This window comes from Seriola lalandi, unplaced genomic scaffold (genome assembly GCF_002814215.2).
Source record: "Seriola lalandi dorsalis isolate HSWRI2012SDOR001 ecotype SW California unplaced genomic scaffold, Sedor1 jcf7180002054958, whole genome shotgun sequence".
Classification (NCBI taxonomy): domain Eukaryota; kingdom Metazoa; phylum Chordata; class Actinopteri; order Carangiformes; family Carangidae; genus Seriola; species Seriola lalandi.
In genome coordinates, this window is record NW_019525509.1 from 315,706 (window position 1) to 333,066 (window position 17,361).

At 41.6% G+C, this 17,361-nt stretch overlaps 2 protein-coding genes across 3 annotated transcripts; one reads left to right on the top strand and one right to left on the bottom strand.

The window, feature by feature from the left end:
- The first annotated feature begins 6,430 nt into the window (after positions 1 to 6,430).
- On the top strand, positions 6,431 to 10,477 carry aimp2 (aminoacyl tRNA synthetase complex interacting multifunctional protein 2). Of its 2 annotated transcripts, none has more exons than XM_023395217.2 (4): positions 6,431 to 6,696; positions 8,395 to 8,613; positions 8,936 to 9,170; positions 9,599 to 10,477. In XM_023395217.2, exons 1-4 carry the CDS (start codon positions 6,568 to 6,570, stop codon positions 9,985 to 9,987), a joined length of 972 nt encoding a protein of 323 aa, XP_023250985.1. In that variant the 5' UTR covers positions 6,431 to 6,567; the 3' UTR covers positions 9,988 to 10,477. The 2 variants fall into 2 exon arrangements, with proteins under 2 accessions (XP_023250985.1, XP_023250986.1); XM_023395218.2 differs by having other exon boundaries at positions 6,431 to 6,582.
- A 2,014-nt stretch (positions 10,478 to 12,491) lies between these two features.
- Positions 12,492 to 15,277, bottom strand: zbedx (zinc finger BED-type containing X). The gene is made up of 2 exons (XM_023395148.2): positions 14,956 to 15,277; positions 12,492 to 14,633 (listed from the first exon to the last, which is right to left on the bottom strand). Exons 1-2 carry the CDS (start codon positions 15,145 to 15,147, stop codon positions 12,921 to 12,923), a joined length of 1,905 nt encoding a protein of 634 aa, XP_023250916.1. The 5' UTR covers positions 15,148 to 15,277; the 3' UTR covers positions 12,492 to 12,920.
- Positions 15,278 to 17,361: the final 2,084 nt, after the last annotated feature.

A 17,361-nucleotide genomic window follows, 5' to 3' on the forward strand; every position in this document is an offset into this window, starting at 1 on the left:
TATGTGTGTGTTTTTGAGTGTGTGTGCGTGAGTTTATAGAGCCATATAGAGCTAACACAGGGAGAAAGCAGAGGAGGTGACCTTGATGACCACTTGAGTGTCATCGCGACTGGATCGAGTGACACCTGACCTCAGCTTTGTAAATAAACCCAGCTAAACCTTGGTGCTGCTCAGGCTAGGGCAACAACTACACACACACACACACACACACACACACACACACACACACACACACACACACACACACACACACACACGTAACCCAATGCATTTGCAAAAATCAAATATGCAACCAGACAGAGACAGCCATCCATGCAAATGCGCATAAGCCAAAATATGCACATAGATATATGCAGTTTTTTAAAATATGCATCTGTTTGAGTTCGTGCTGGTGTGTATGGTTGTGTATGTGATGTACAGGAGGAAATGCACACTCTGCAGAATGCTATAGCTGAGGATGCTTGCCTTACACGTATTCCTTTGCCAGGTCTCCTTGATAGCTCAGGAGAGCTTTGCTCAGGGCATATTCAAGAAGAAATCATTTTATCTCGCTCACACATATGCTCAGACAGAAGGTTGACTATATGACAACTCTTCATTCCTCATGCAGGAGACTTGAAATAGCACACAGCTGTTTAATTCTCTGCACTTACAGGATTCATGGGATTAAAATTAACAACCACTTCACTACTCACCCACCCACTAGAGGCGCCAAAATACAGAGTACCAATTTTTTTTCACAGCTTCCACCTCAGTGTCATTTCAATTATCTTTTTATTATAGGGAGAACCTGACTATTACAGCACACACCTGCTACTCAGATCCATGGAGCATACCCTGGTATTAGCGTGAGATCTTGGTCACAAATGTAGAATGTGTATTCATACCTATTGCTGCTTGATTCAGACAGTGTGTCGTGATGATGATGGTGGTTTTAAGGGTGTTTTTCCTTGAGCAGGGCCTGCACAGCCGGTGAGAGGCCTGTTTATGTTTTGTCATATTATAAATTTCACTGTCACGACAAAGTGGTGTTTTTAAAATGTACTGATTAGCAATTTCATAACTAATTTCAGACATCAGTTGGACATTAGCAAGTTAAGTTACCGTGTATGTGAGTATGACCAAAAACAGAGTAAGAGGGGTTAAGAGGAGCTACACCGACTTCACACGTTAAAGTCTGTTTACAGGCTTTGTCTTGGGGAGTACTACTACATATGGGTTCCGGAGGGAAGTTTGATAAACTGCCTCAGGTGATGTCAGTGAACGTTGCTTGGGTCTGAAGACTACACGTCTGAAAATGAAAAGAAATCTGGGGGTGTGGAGTTAGAAAGAAGAGAGCTTACCAGTCCTCTGTAGCCCACTCCTCATCTCTGCTTGAGGCTAACATAGCTCGCTACATTACCCGCCACATTATCCGCTACTAGCATAACACACCTGTTTGTGGTCGAGTTGAACTGTGGGTAATGTAGGCACCAGGTTTAGACAGTTAGAACGTGTTGAATAGAAAAGACGACATCTCCGGCTCTGCTGACTCGAGGGTATGTATGGATGTTTATAGTCAATTCAAGTCAATGTGGAACCAATAAAAAAAGCTTAAGAATGGCAGACTTCAATTCTTTGGATAGGCTTTATGAAAAAAGCAAACTTCAGGTAGCTTCCCATGTGTAAAAGCAGGAGTAATGTTTACTTTCTGATTAAAAGTATTTATTGTTACTTTACATTTATTCATAGGAAGATATTTTCTTTTTTAGTTGTTACCACAGATGAAAAATTACAAAGTTTGAACCTGGTTGGTTTTCTTAATACTTGTCTCATTAGCAAGTCATGAAATAAACCTGCCTTCTATTACAACTGACATTCCTCATGTCTGATTTGTGCTCCAGGTATCAAGACACAAACACAGGACATGTACAGAGACTCAGCATTAATTAGATCATCATGTTTCCATATATGTTGTTTTCAGTTTCTGATCCTCATCTCTGCAGACATGCTGTGGATGAGCGAGAATGGGAGTGGGGCGGCGGGGCTACACCGCTGAAAGCACGACAAGGTTGGGGAAGCCAGTAGGTAACACAAGCCAGGGGACACACAATGGAGCTGTGACCCCTGCGGGTCAGGAGCGGCAAGTGGTAAACAGGAAGGAAATGTGAGCCAACAGGTCGACACTAACTGCTGGATATGCTGCTGTGGGACAGCAGTACAAGATAATGTGACAAGCAGATTACCTGGACTCAAGGGCAGAGGGAGGGAAAGAGAAAGAGGCCGACTGTAGCTGTGTTTCTCTCTCAGAGGCCACAGCAGTGACAGGCCAGTGATGGGCTGACAATGTGAGAACAACAACAACAACAGCCGTTTTTGGATGGCGAGGTGAACATGGACGAGGTCTTGATATTCTTCCACAATAATTACCTTAAAAGAGAGCTCTGCCACTTTTCAAGAGATAAAACAGCATTAGTTTAAAGCAGAGTTCCAAATAAAATATTCAGTTAAATATAATATCTGAGAAAATGGGTCATGCCATGAGAAATAGATAGAATACATTTTTTTTCTAACCCTATTATCTAATAAATATACTGGACATGACCAGCAATGTTGTAATATTGTATACTGAAAATTATAGGACTAAAGACAGAAGTTGCAATATATAAAATCAAAATGTTAAAAGGGCTGAATTCAGTAATGCAAAAGAAGTGGTAGTAGTAATAGCAGTAGCAGCAGTAGTCGCCTTGAAATGTGAGGATGCAGCATTAGGTGACAAACAAAAGATTAACTAGAAAAAAAAAGTAAGGAAGCAAGCTTAACTCAACTTAACTTAACTTAACTTAACTTTTATATTTAAACATGCTGTGTGACTGCTAATACTGTGCCATGCAATACGTCTGGATAAGCCCTTTGGGATGGACACATAGGCCTAGCCTGCTTGTCTGCTTGGCACTTCAATAATTGATGCCCTCGCTTCATTGTCACCAAAAACTCATATCAAGAAAGGAGTGTCAGGCTCACCTTACTGATTAAGTCTGTGTGAAACTTTAATGTGCACCCCATCTTCAGCTGATAACAAACCGATGTGCACGGGCAAACAAGGCAATGGGAAGCTGAACCATTTGGACGTGGCCTGTATATCCAGGGTTTGCTGTGACAAACGCTGATCATATTTTCACCCATTCCCAGTCTTTTGGAGCCTGGAGATATCAGAGATGTTGCTACCTGATAGTCTGAACAGGGAGGAAGGTCGTAAAAGATTTAACTGGCGTGTTAGGATGACTGAATGGGCATTGTGAACTCTGTGCAGGAACTCTATCCATAATGCAGGGGATGACAGCACTGCCACTGTTCCCCAACAAGCATTAGTCTTGAGCCTCTATTTATGATGTCTGCGTGTAGCTTCCCTTCATTAATGAATGATAGGCCGCGCGCGTATCGATGGCCATTCCTGATACAACCAGGGCATTCGTGGAAGGCGATTTCTCGAAATCTATTTCCACCATGGCTTGATCCTATTGTTTGAACATCCGCTAATTGTGCTTTTATATATACATCGAGCTGTGTCTATTAACTAGAGCAATGCAAGTTTGCAATTTGAACTAAAAGCCACACCCTGCTTAAACCCCTTGAGCAGCTGTTACACGTGCTGACTCACCCTCAGACTGAGTAATGGCTGTCGTGGAAAGGTAGACAGGTACTTTACAGATTTTTCCAAATGAGAAGGCACAATCAGATAAGATGGTGAGTGTCATACAAGGCAAACCTAGCTTGACTAGCTGAATAATGGAGGTGAACTGTCTGGTCGAAGATGACAACTAAAGAATGTATGTGTCTAGGTGGAGTTTGGTCGGTAAACACCTTACAACATCCATAAATGTCAAAGTAGTTATACGTAGAGTCAACTCAAAAGAAAACACTCTGAAATGCAGACAACATTAATTATAAGAGTATATAATAGTATTATAAGAGTCTGCATCTTAAAATGCAATTTGTGGCTATAAGTCTGGACATTTTTATCAACAAACGTTACAACTACTGCTATTAGGGCCATCTTTTTTTCTTTTGCACTTAATTTCTGGTCATGTTCCCTCACCTTTTAATAGTATATTCCACAGGTTGAACAAAAAATAAGGATTTACCTGTAATCTCCTTATACATTTAAAACCAACAAACTTTGTGTATCAACATCATCCTATCCCAGCACACCCACAGACTAAACACTCTACATGTACAGAAATATGATCAGTTCCTTCCCATGTCAAAACTCCTCTATGAATTCAACACACCTTGACTACCACATATAATTTATAATCAGTTCACACACTCTTTATCTATATCAGTGACCCAGTAACACTGTACCTGAGTAAGATAGCACCTACAAGGCCTGTGTCACCCCCACCCTCCTCCAAAGCTACCTACAGTCTGACAGACTCCCTTGTTCCTACATGATTTAAAGAGCTACTTTGAACTGTCAGGTTTCAGCTCCCCCTGCAGTCTCAACTTCTAGCTGAGGTCTTAGTCTGGCCATTAGATCTGACTATTAGCTCAGCTGAGCTGCCAGGTAGGCCCCAACAACCCCCTTCACCATCACCACTATACTCCTCCTTCCCTGTCTTTTGCCAGACTTCAGCGAACAGTGAATTATTCAGGGTTAACAAGCTGTTGGGACATCAAACTCAATTGTGCATTTTCATTAAACTTCTCTTGTCATGGTGGCTGAAGAGGAGAGGATGTGGCTCCAGTGTGAAACACTACTAAGCCGATTTCTCTGACAGAGAGGTGACAGAGAAGAGGGTGGCTGCAAAGGGACATGCCAAAGGAGAGGCTGGTGTCAGGCAAAGTCATGGCCTCTTCAATTGCTTCCTGGTAAAGGATCATATTGCCAGGTTTGATTGAGTCAAAAGATCACTTGTGATTGAATAAGAACTCGCTAGACTGAGCTAATTGATTTTGATTGGTGTAACAGGTTGACCGCTGTAGAGCTGAAGCAGACAGATCTGAAATGTTTTGTTTACCTATTTGGCCACAAGAGAGCAGGGAGATGTCATCTCTCTCCTACAATCCTCCTAATCTGTCTCTACTGAACTGTTGAACTGAAATGTCACTTAATTCTCTGTAGAAACTATGTAAAGTTTTGGACTGAACCATTTAAAATGACAGACTGTGATGTCCACAAGAAAGGAAAGTAACTCCCCCCAAAAGTATTTGCATACTGGTTTGTAAAAGTACAAATCTTTTTTTATGACACCTACAAGATAAAAAACAAGACCAACACATATTGACCACACACCTTATTTCTCAGAATCAAAAACCTGAAGTCTCTGACACAAGCTCGACTTGTTTTTAATCAAGTAGCTACTATATTAAAGGCTTTTTAACTGTTTTAACCTTAATGAAGCAGTATGCCTTGGCTTTCTTGTGGATATTGTTTGATTACCTTTGCATGGGAGGTACCTGCTTTGTGTTATATCACTGTCACAGCCAAGAAGAGTACCACTTGTCTTACAACAAACAAACAAACTGATTTTACCAAAGAACTGCATCAAACTGTAAATCCCCACTGAATCATGTCAAGCAGAAAACTGCAGTAGTACTGCTTTCTACAGGCTGGAATTTGCCAGCATGCTGCACTTGTGACAACACATCACTTGGTGATGTCGTTAATGGTACGGGTTCACTGCCCTGATAGGAAAACGTCATGACAAGATGTTCCCTCAAAAGTACATTTGATCTCCAGCAATATACATGTTAGGGGAAATGTCTGTTTTTTTTTTTTTCTTTTAGGAGTGAAAGCAATAAAATGGTTTAATGGGTATTTTATCAGTGTCAAATTTTCTGTGTTTTTAAATTAAAAACAGACAGTTATTCCATGCATCACCTTCATGGAGACAAATGCACACAATACAGTATTTTCAGTTTGTGTTGTTGCCACTGTAAACCTTATAGCTTACATCATCATCACTTAATCAGTCTGTCTTAGTTTAATTATGGTTAAATTCATAAGATCATACCAGTATGATGGATGGATTATGGATTATGAAATAATAAATCCCTTGGCACAGACATGTAAATGCATCTCTTTGTTGCCATATTTCTCTTTGTGGGCCCAGATCATTGGGCTCCTTGGCCTGTGCTCGGTAGGACTTTTCAGTAATACATCCATGAGTAAGACCAGACCCTCTGTTGACTTCTGACCTCCTGCACTGCACTTGCAAAGATAGGATGTGAGAAATTATACTGTGGCGTCCTCTAGTGTATTTGGGATGATACAGGCAGAGAGTGACATGTAGTGTAATTGTGAGTCTCGATGATTATATACTCTCTGTCAGTAATTAAAAAATATCATTACGCTTCAATCTAATAAACAAACAAGAAAAAAAAAACACTCAAATAAATAAATAAATAAATAAACTTGTACTTCACCGGATGTGACGTCACTGCGGCCTCTTTCCTGTCTGACCGGTACGGCTGGTAGCTGCTGCTGCTGCTGCCTGTCAACATCCCACACCTCCAGAAGACGTCTGTGTCCGGGACTTTATTTTTAACTGTTTATCTCTGACAGTGCTCAGACTGTCCTCCACCATGTCCATGTACCAGGTAAAGCCCATATGTGGGGGTGACATAAAGATTGATTTGCCAACCTGCATGTACAAGTTACCAAATGTCCACGCGCAGCAAGGGAACAGCTGCATCTCCGAACACGCGCTTCAGGTAACTGTGAACTGATTTCATTTCGACAAGCTTCATTTTCTTCTTCAAATAATTAGCTTGTGTTCTGCTCTCGCTATTGCCCGCAGTTCTTTCTGTTCCTCGCCTCCCGCTTCTCGCACGGTTTACTAGCACGAACTCTCTTTAGCCAAGCTAGCTGGCTAACTTAGCTTGTCAGGACAATGAGTAGTGTCACTCCTAGCTGATGCAACAACGTTTCCACATTAATTTAAAGATTATTCCTCGGTATAAAGTCACGACACTGTGAGAGTAGCTTGTCTCCACTCTTGGTTGCATTTGCAGACACTGTCATTGATAATATATAATAAGGCCCTGTCATTGATAGTGTAACTACTCTTAGGAGACTCTTGCTCCAGCTGTGCAGTAAGTCAAGTTCTGTACTAAGTACAGTTTAAGGATTTCCATTCATGCCACTTCATTTCAGAGGGAATATTGTAGCTTTTTTCTACACTACATTTATGTGACGGCTATAGAAAGCAGCTACTGTACACACACAACTTAAAGAACTCATAAAATATGACATACTTCAATAGTTAAATTCTACTTACACAGTAACACATGAGCAACATTAATGTATACAGTATATAATAATATAATGATATAATATATTGTTATAAGAATGTAATAATGTCACACTATAATGAGCAATTTTTCACCTGAGCACTTTCACGTTTGTTACATAAAGCATAAGTTCACATTTTCTGTCTCAAAGCAATAGTAAGGTGTGGAGGAAGTTTGCATTCTGTAATCAGTCCTCCTGTTTATACTGGCCTTTAAAAGCCCCCTCTGAATACAGATTCAGTGTACCTGATGGAGGAGGAATTCCAGTCCTCGTCTTGAGTAGAAACATGCTCCAAAGTGTATCTGACTCTAAATCTGAGCCTTCAGCAGTCTGGGTTGACAAATCAAGTGGATATCTTCCAAAGTTAGTTTTTTGTAACCCCTGACATTGTAAATGTATTGAGCTGAAGTGAAGGGACAGTAACGCAAAATGGGAATTTTGCATTAAAACACTTAAATTGACAACTCAAACTGTTGAAGCCTCATATAAGCATTAAAAAACTCCCACTCAAGCATATTTCTACTCAGAACGAGAACTGGATTTTGTCCCCCATCACTTACACTGACTGTGCATTAAGAAGAGATCTGTGAATGGTAAGTATGAACAAGAGGAATGATAACAACAAGCAAAACCTGCTTCAGTGCTCATATTAGAAGCTGACTATTGTTTTTAGACAACGTTGAGGACCTTTAAGTACAATGTAGTGTGATATTGCTAGATTTACTTGAGTATCTGGATACCTCCTCCAACACTGCAGCGCACTGATTTTCATGTGAGACAGACATTGTGGTACAAAACTGAAACCCCATCTATTTAAGTCTTCAGATTTCTTCGTGAGATGTCTCGTTGATCCCTCGTGTGTGTGTGTGTGTGTGTGTGTGTGTGTGTGTGTGTGTGTGTGTGTGTGTGTGTGTGTGTATACTTTTACCTCTAGCCTGAGAATATTGTAAAAACGTTCTCAGTATTCTGTCAGTGTTATTTGTGAAAGGACAGTTTAATATTGGGATTCCACTTTACACCCAGACTGTAAAACTGCTGCAAGGTCATGCTCACATCGTTTAAACTGTAAATGTGTCCATTCTTGTTTTTGGCTAAACAGCTATTTCTCTGGTTTCCAGAATGGCGAGGTGGACCCAGCAGTCAAAGCTCTGGAGGCCCGGCAGGATGAGATCATGCGGAAACTGTACGAGCTGAAAGCAGCCGTGGAGGGCCTGGCCAAGACGGTGACCACCCCAGACGCCGATCTGGACCTGACAGTCAGCAGCAGCCTCTCCTCCCAAAGCTTCAGCTCCACAACCTTGAAAGGCACCACGGACCTGGACACACTAATTGGCAAGGTGAGAAACTGGGAGTAATACTGTTGGACTTCCATTATCTGAGAATTTTTCCTACATGAACCATGCAGTCCACGGCATTTTCTCTTTGGTCCTAGCTGTCTCTGATCCTACCCATTGTACCTGTCTATTGTTTCAAGTTGTAAACGCTCTGCTAACTGGCACAATCCGCTCATAATGGAATTTTCCTTGAGGCAGATGTGAGGGTGTGGACTGATGACAGCCTGTTTGTCAAAGCTGTTTTGGTCTAATTATAGAAGACAAATGTTAATACAGATTTTATTTTGGGTTCTGCGCCTGTTTACCTCTGTCTTCTTTATATCAGGACCAAGGTGCCCTCCGTGACATTGTCGTGAACGCCAACCCGGCACAACCACCTCTGACACTGCTGGTGCTCCACAGCCTGCTCTCTAAGCGCTATCGGGTGCTCTCCACCGTCCACGTCCACTCCTCAGTTTCCAATGTGCCGCCACAGCTCCTGTCCTGTCTCGGTCCACGTCACGCCGACAGCTACGCCCGCCACATGTTCCAGCTGGGTTTCACCCTCATATGGAAAGATGGTAAGGCCACAGTGAGAGAAAGTGTGTGTTAAGGGGTGGGCGGAGGACAAGAAAAACGATAACAACCGTAGTCAAACATAAAGCCATCTGAGAAGCTTTCCATGATGTCAGTAATTTATCCATCAGGAACAAAGTTTTGCAACATTTTAATGTGACAAAATTAATTTAAAAAGTTCAAATCATCTTTTGGGACAAAAAAGGCTTTGTACTACTACTTTATAAATCATGTAAATTTCATGAGGTCTATACATTAAAGTTAGCTTTTCAAGTAACATAAAATCATGTACAATACTGTAAAATGCTGTAAAAAACCATTACAAGCTTTGCATTCATATTGTCAATGATCAGCATTTTCACATGATGTGGATGCTGTGAATACTTGCGTTCTTGTTATCATGTGCCACATTTCTCCTCTGCCCTATCCACAGTCCCTAAACTGGAAATGAAGTTCAGCATCCAGAACATGTGTCCGATCAAGGGTGAGGCCAGCGTGGCACGCTTCCTCTTCAAGCTGCTGGCTCCCTACCCCAGCGACCCTGCTCTTGCCACTTTGGTGGACAGCTGGGTGGACACAGCTTTCTTCCAGCTGGCAGAGGGCAGTGCCAAGGAGCGAGCCACCGTCCTGCGGGCCCTGAACTCCGCCCTGGGCCGCAACCCTTGGCTGGCTGGGCCGGAGTTCTCCCTGGCTGACATTGCCTGCTACTGCTGCGTGCTGAAAAGTGGCTCAGCGTCCTCTGCTCCCGCCAATGTCCAGCGCTGGCTCAAGTCCTGCGAGAACCTGGGCCACTTTGGCCCTGCCAAGCTACTTCTGCAGTGACTGGGGCTGTCCCAGGACCAGACACCAGAAGGGTGTCTTAACCAAGCAAAGTGAGAGAAAGGCATTAGAATATTAAAATACCACAGCCATGTCTGGAAGGCTTTCTAATGCTTCCCTCCTTACTGTATTATATCACTGAACTGACAAAGACTCAGTAGAAGCAAGATGGTTGATGGTTAAAATAACTCAAGAGCATTTGTCTCTGCCATGCTGCTTTTGTATAACAAGAGAATCTAGATTATTTTGTCCAAGGGAGGAAGCATGAGAGGACTGTAAAGACAAGGGCTTGGTGATGGATTAAATCAAAGGTACTGACAGAAATTGTTAGTGTAACACACTGTTCACCTTCCACCCACTTTGTGCCTAACATGATCCTCTTCTAAATTATGTGTGTTAATATGTGCTGGCGGGTATTACTGGCTGTTTTCAAAGGTAATACTTTGTACCAGTTGTTTTTCTGAAGCCATTAAAACTTCCACTTTGGATCAAACTTTGAACTGGGGCATTGGGTTTCTTGTATTGGACTGTTTGATCACTTAAACAATTATTGTTTAAGTGATCAAACAAGAGGCATTCAATGAAGTGCACCTCTGTGTCCAACAGGTGGCAGGATTGTCATTTATAAATATAGGATCATTTCCAAACATAATGTCATTGATGAACGTCATTCACCTGCAGATCCTATCCATGGACACACAGAGCTGCACCTCTTCACATCGTACATCGAGAGGGAGAAACATTAGACAGGTGGTTCTTGCATGACAAATTTAACACAACAACTCTCGTCTTTGGAAAAATCTCTACTCCACCTGGCTTGCATCTCTTGAGCAGCAGTAAGGAAATAGGATTGAACACAAAATAAGGTTTGGGAATAGAACCTGGGATGTTATAATTGGTTAAAGCTTCAATTGACATTTATTTCTGAAAATGTTTAAAATTAAATTTGCAGTTTTAAGCCAAACCTTTACATTTTCATATAGTCTGGCCAATAAAATAAGACACTGAAGAACTGAAATGCCAAAGATATGTTATGAAACAGAGTCACTATCCTATAGTTTGTCCACCAGAGAGTAGAGACGTTTATTTTTCAACTGTAAAATGTTCTACCCAGTACATTTCTTCATCACACTCATCACAAAAACAACTTTATAAAAAATAATTACTTACGTTATGGACTGTGTAAAGAATATTAATATTGGTACATATATTCACAAAGCACTTAAATATCAATTTCAATATGGCCCCTAAAATCCTGTGTCAATCAGACTTTTGTACATATATAACTGTGGAATGGCAAAATAGGGCTGTAAACATTGACTGACATCCAGTGCTGTGAGATATGTCTGTAAAATTTAAAAAAAAAAAAAATTTATTTACCTCGGTCAAGGAGGTTTTATTTTCACCTGTCTGTCTGTTTGTCAGCAGGATTACGCAAAAAGTACTGAACTGATTTGCACCAAACTTGGTGGAGGAATTAGACATGGGCCAGTGAAGCGGATCTGGTAAAAGGTGCAGATCCAGGAACTCTTTTTAATCAATAAATATTGTGAGATAGGGCTTCTTTTTTTTTTTTTTTTACATTTTGATCAATTCCTCAATGTAAAAAAATCAAACACATTTATGGCATTGAGATCTATGAGTTTGTACAGTGTGGTGCAAGTCCAGATAACGATCTGTATCTGGTGGAAGAAAATGTTTGGCCTTGGCAGAGGAATTTGCTCTACTGAGAGCCATTCTAGTTAAGAGTGTTATCAACATGACAGTTCTATTTACTACAGCAATCCTTCAGCCACACACCTTTAGTGTGTTTTTTTCTCTGCAATCAGTTGTTCAAGCTGTGTTTTCTCCTTATCAGCTGGTGTGTTGCTGAATAGAATCCCAATACCCTGTCTGTCGCTCAAGAAGAATAGATTTTGGAGCAGCTCAATTTTACAGCAGTCCACTGCTGGGGAGGTTTCTATATTTCTAATCCTTTGTGACTGCTGCAGGCAAAGTCAAAGAAAATCAGTTATATATATATATATATATGATATATAGATATATAGATCTCATATATATCTATATATATATATATATATATATATAGATATATATAGAGGGTCTTACATGCAATAATGTTGAAAAGAAGAAAAAACAAATCCCATAGCTTCTCATACTCTCTAGGGTTTGGTTTTGCATCTTCACAAGTGTCATGTTTTCGACAGCTCCGGTTCAGTTTGTGTGCGAGTGTGTTAGCATGCTCTGACAGCCTCCTGTTGGTCTCCAGGCAGCTGTCTGACAAGACAAAAACTCTTAACTGACATCTGGGCACATGACAAGGAATACACTCGGGAGTCATTGGAATTTTGGCGTTCGTGTGCGCTCTGTTTTCTTCACACAAACAGTCTTTGAAACAGTAATCAGCATGTGTTGAAGCAGTCAGATAGCCGATCCCATCCTGTCACTAATTTAATTACTTCAGGTTTCCAATGGGTTTTTATGGAAAAAAGGCGAGACACAAACAATAAGAGGCTCTTGTCTCTTTATATATGATATAAAACATACAGACAGGAGATGCATTCTCATTGATTAGCTGTAGAAAAAACAAACTAGCTTAACTGAAAGACAAAATCACTTCAGTTTAACCCTGTGGCTACTTCAAATCACAACAATAGCACAGATAAAAAGATTCTTTTGTCAATATATTCAGTCCTTGAATGTCACTTTCTATGATTGTCAATTAGATATTTTCATTAGGCCATTCTGGAGTGGAAGATATAACCTATGCCTATCAAAACAGATAAGGGAGGAATATTAGAAAACACATCTGGGCTAAGTTGTCTGAAATGAGATATATTAATTCAGGGTTTTTTTCTGTAATGATTTAAGCACAATGTGGTTTGATTCCGCATCAATTAAAAAGGCAGAGAGAGAGAGAGTCACCAGCTATGTATTCACTCGGTGCTCAAAGAGCACACATTGCTGTTGTATCTCAAAAGCTGAATGCGCTCAAAGTAGTCGTCAGTCAGAAAGTTTCTCTGTGACGTGACCAGGTTCCCTTTCTGACTGAAGAGACGCTGGACGGGGGCCGTGGATGGCAGGGTGGTGTTGTATTTCAGGAAAAGCTGCTTCACTCGAGGAAAGTCCTGCAGGCACTCGAGGCTCTTCCCCGTTCCTTCAATGTACTTGCGGATCTCGTCCATCACTCCCCTTTGCTGGATCTGAGTCGCTGGCTTCACAGGCCCGTAGCTGAAGAAATCATCTTCAGATTCAATGGTGGACAGATTCCGGCTGGTGTTTGCCTCGGCTACATTACAGGGATCCACCTGAGATGCCTCTGTGGCCAGCAGAGAGCACATCTCCTCCCTCTCAGAGGCAGCCATCCACCACAAACGAAACTGAGGAGTAGTCGCTGTTGCAAACTTTGCTTCTGTGCTGGCAAACAGCTCCTGGAACCGCACGTCAATAGCCATTACAATGGCGTTGATTACATCAGCAAAGTAATTTGCTGCGTCTTTCTGCTCATTTAACTTGTTTTTCAGACTGAGTACAGTTGGGATGACCAGACCCAAGTAACATTTCTGCTCCGCTTGGAAAAGTTCAAGTGCAAAAGCGAGCGGGTGGAACACAGTCGCGTATTCTTTCAGGAAGGCCATCTCCTCTGGCTGCAGGCGCGGGACCTCCAGGCGGGCGCACAGCTCCGTCAGCTCCCGCTCAGTGAGAGAGACGATCTTCTGCACAGCACAGTACTCCACATTCCAGCGTATAACAGCGGGGACAACAAGTGCCATCTTTCCTATCTCCTCTGCTGCATCCATACCGACCTGAAGATGGTGGCATTTGCTCCATATGGCAAACACCTTTGCCATTGTACTGTAATGTAGCTGGCACATGGGCCCCTGTGACACAGCCTGCCAAAAGTCCTCTGTCACAATCTGCTCCAGGGTGTGTGATGCACAGCGCTGTACAGTGGGCAGAAACAGAAGCATGTCCTGCTCGGGCTCACCCTCGAGGAGGGAGCTCACGTTCTCGTAGAACCCAATGTCATCGTCACTTTCCTGGCCGTCCACTGCAAACTCTTTGAACACACTGATAAAGGGACTGCCATTGTCAGTGACTGTGGTCTGAACTTTGCTTTCGATATTGTAGGCCACATGGATGTCATGTATTCGCCCAGCAATGGTGTCATATGTGATCCTGCCCTGCAGCCGCGTAAACCCCAGAGCAGCAGATTTCCTCTCCAAAGAGTCGCCGTCGATCCAATGACAGGTCATCCCAAAGAAGCTCCTGTTGTTGGCTGTCCAGATGTCAGCCGTGGTGCACACGTACTGGATGCTGCTGAGTTTTGCCATCAGCTCCTCTCGCATCCTGGAGAAGCCCTGGTCCACCTTTGTAAACAAGGTCACCCTGTCCATGGATTTCAGCCCTTCAGTTAAGCCCGCAATCAGCTTCCTGAAGCCAGGCTGTTCCAGCACATAAAATGACTGGCAGTCTTCCACAATGAAGTTGAAGATTAGATCATCGATCTTGGCTTGGGTCATGCACTTGGAGATGATTTCTGCTTTAAGTTTTTTGAGTTGGCAGTGCCTACTTTCCTCGCCGTTGCGTTCTTCTTTCTTCCTTCCCCTCTTGGCATCAGGACTTGCTTCACAGCCCAAGTGTGTTCTCTGAAAGACAAAACGCAGGGTGCTTCATGTTAGTTGCTGGAGGTGTGCCATTTGTATGTTCTGAGTTTGTGTCAGTTTACAAACTTCATCTGCAAAGAAAAGAAAAAAAATCAAAATATCACTTATCTCGAATAAAATGACAGTTTTTTTTAAACATAAAGTTGAACATAAAGAGCCTCCAGCGCCATGAGTTGGTAATCAGCATGCAGCTACAATGTAACGTTATTAATCACGAGGGTTGCTATTCATTCATTGACTCTTTCAAACATTAACCTGAGGGGTGTGGGAGATCGTTACAGTGATATTACTTTCTGTAACTCACGTCTAAATGCTTCTTTAGGTTTGATGTTGAGGTTTTCGACGTGGAAAGCAGATTAACCCTCGGCAGACACAGATTACACTGGACGATGATATTTTTTCCTTGATCTGCCTTGTACGTGAAATGGTGGCGATAACGCCAAGTATGCATGGCCGATTTGGTCTCGCCGCTGGTTTCAAGCTGATCCACATCCATCTCGGACGCTACCTCTACTGTTGCCGACGTCTTGAAATATAATAAAAGTATCGTAATCCGATTTAGTAATCGTGATTACACGTAAAGTAACGATGGCGGTAGAGAAATCCTCATGAAAAGGGGCAGGCCTTTGTTCAGATGTTGCTCAGAAAACACACAAGGTGCGGACACTGTCGTCACTGTTACTTGGGCACATGCGCGTTCAGAGCCAGCTAAATCAATGGAGAAGAGGCACTATGGAGCTGTGCGCATGCGTACTACACACACCAGGGTGCCTTCATTGATACGTCACGGTCTGTTTCTTGTGGATTTTACTCTCATAGACATAGTACTTTTACCAGAATTTCCTTTTCCTCTGTGTTGCGGCGAGTTGGCGCCACCATCAGGAAGCGGAAGTAAAAAAAAGTCACAACGTTTTAATTGATGTATTGTATCAAAACATCCAATCACTTATAAATTAATAAAGAAAACATTAAATGATCATCTGGACCGCAATTACAGAAAATAGCAATACATAGAAAAACAGACTGAAACAAAGAAACAAGTAATAAAACACCTGTTTTACATAATCAATCAATTTCAGTTGCATAAAAAGGCTTCAAAGACTAAAAACTGTTGGGTTGATTTTTTTATTCTACTTATTTATTTTGCCGGTTTATGCTCCAAACTTTACATTTGAAAACTTCTCAAACAGTCAATTTTAGCATATTTTGATAGCATTTAAAGTCCCTTCTCTCATAAATGTGTTTTACTTAAAGGCTACATAATGGTCACATGGTCAGCCACGCAAGTCCAAAGAGAACCATTAAACATGTCTGGAGGGGATCTTTCAAAATTTCAAGTAACTTTCATTCATTCAGCAGCATGTGGGAACTTGGCTCTATAAAGACACTAACCTACCCATAGCAATTAAAGCAAGAGCTCCATTGAGAAATATTAGCTTAAAGAGCAGAAACAGATCTAGTAACCTCACACCGCTCTTTATTCCTGCTCAGACTGATTTCTAATGTAACCCATATAATATGTGACACTGTATTAGAAAAGCGTTGGGGCATACATCGCCCCATGCATTTGCACTATTCTTTCTAGTTTTGTAGTTTCTGTATAGTGACTGCTGTAGAGAGTTGAACTGAGTTTAAGTGAGGTCATTTAGATATTGTACCTCTGTTACCTCAAGTGGTTCATTCTGTTAAAAAGCTTTTATCTGTGAATTGTTAGTTTTACCCTTAATTCTAATCTGATGCTTTCACACTAACACTAATCAGCTTTTATTCTAACCTGAACTGTAGGGTGAAATCAGCCAGTCTGCTGATCCGGCTAACGGTAAAGAGTTTTATCAAGCCTGAGGCACCTTTCCAGTGGAAGCCATCCAAGAAGCACACTCCTTAAATGCTTCCCCGCTGGTTTGAAAATCTTCCATCTGGCTCAGGTTTGCATTAAGCATGTCTTTACTCTGGTGTTCATACTGGCATGAATGAAGCTTTTTGCATTTTTAATAAACCAATTTGTCAGCTGCATGATCAAAGTCACAAGGAGGGGAGGGAAGAGTTTGTGTGAGTGTGTCTGAGAGAAGGAGCTTTTCCAAGTTATTCACATGTTTTATTTATTTGTCACTAACCAGCTGACTTCTTTCTTATCTCAGCATGTAAATGCCACATTATTTTGCAAGTCTCCTTATTTAATGTAGTGAAACAAACATTGCATTTCATCCTATTTGCACAAATATTAACTTTGCACTGCTGAGCAACAAGTGCCTGTATTACACATTTCTCTCTATCTATCTATCTATCTATCTATCTATCTATCTATCTATCTATCTATCTATTTATCTATTTATCTACTTCTCTCTCTCTCTCTCTCTCTCTGATCTCCTGTGAAAGGTCTTTTGAAATGCTATGATAATGTTTGGCTTTAGTGCACCACAGAAAAGGAGTGTCAAAGCCTGTCATTATATCTCTCCCCCTCTCATCCAGTCCTCACCCCTCTGACAGCTGACTCTGGGTTTGGTCATATTCATGGATTCTGATGTCAGCGTACAGTGTCCAAATGTGTCAGCTGAGACACTGATTGTTTGGCTAATCAATATTCTCCCAAAGATTCCCCACATATTTCAAACGCAAGAGTGATCTAGTTGCAAATTGTAATGTCCCAGAGTTTTTCCCTTTCTTTATTCAACAGCACATCCTCTCCATTGGTTAGAGTTGGTGAGGGTGG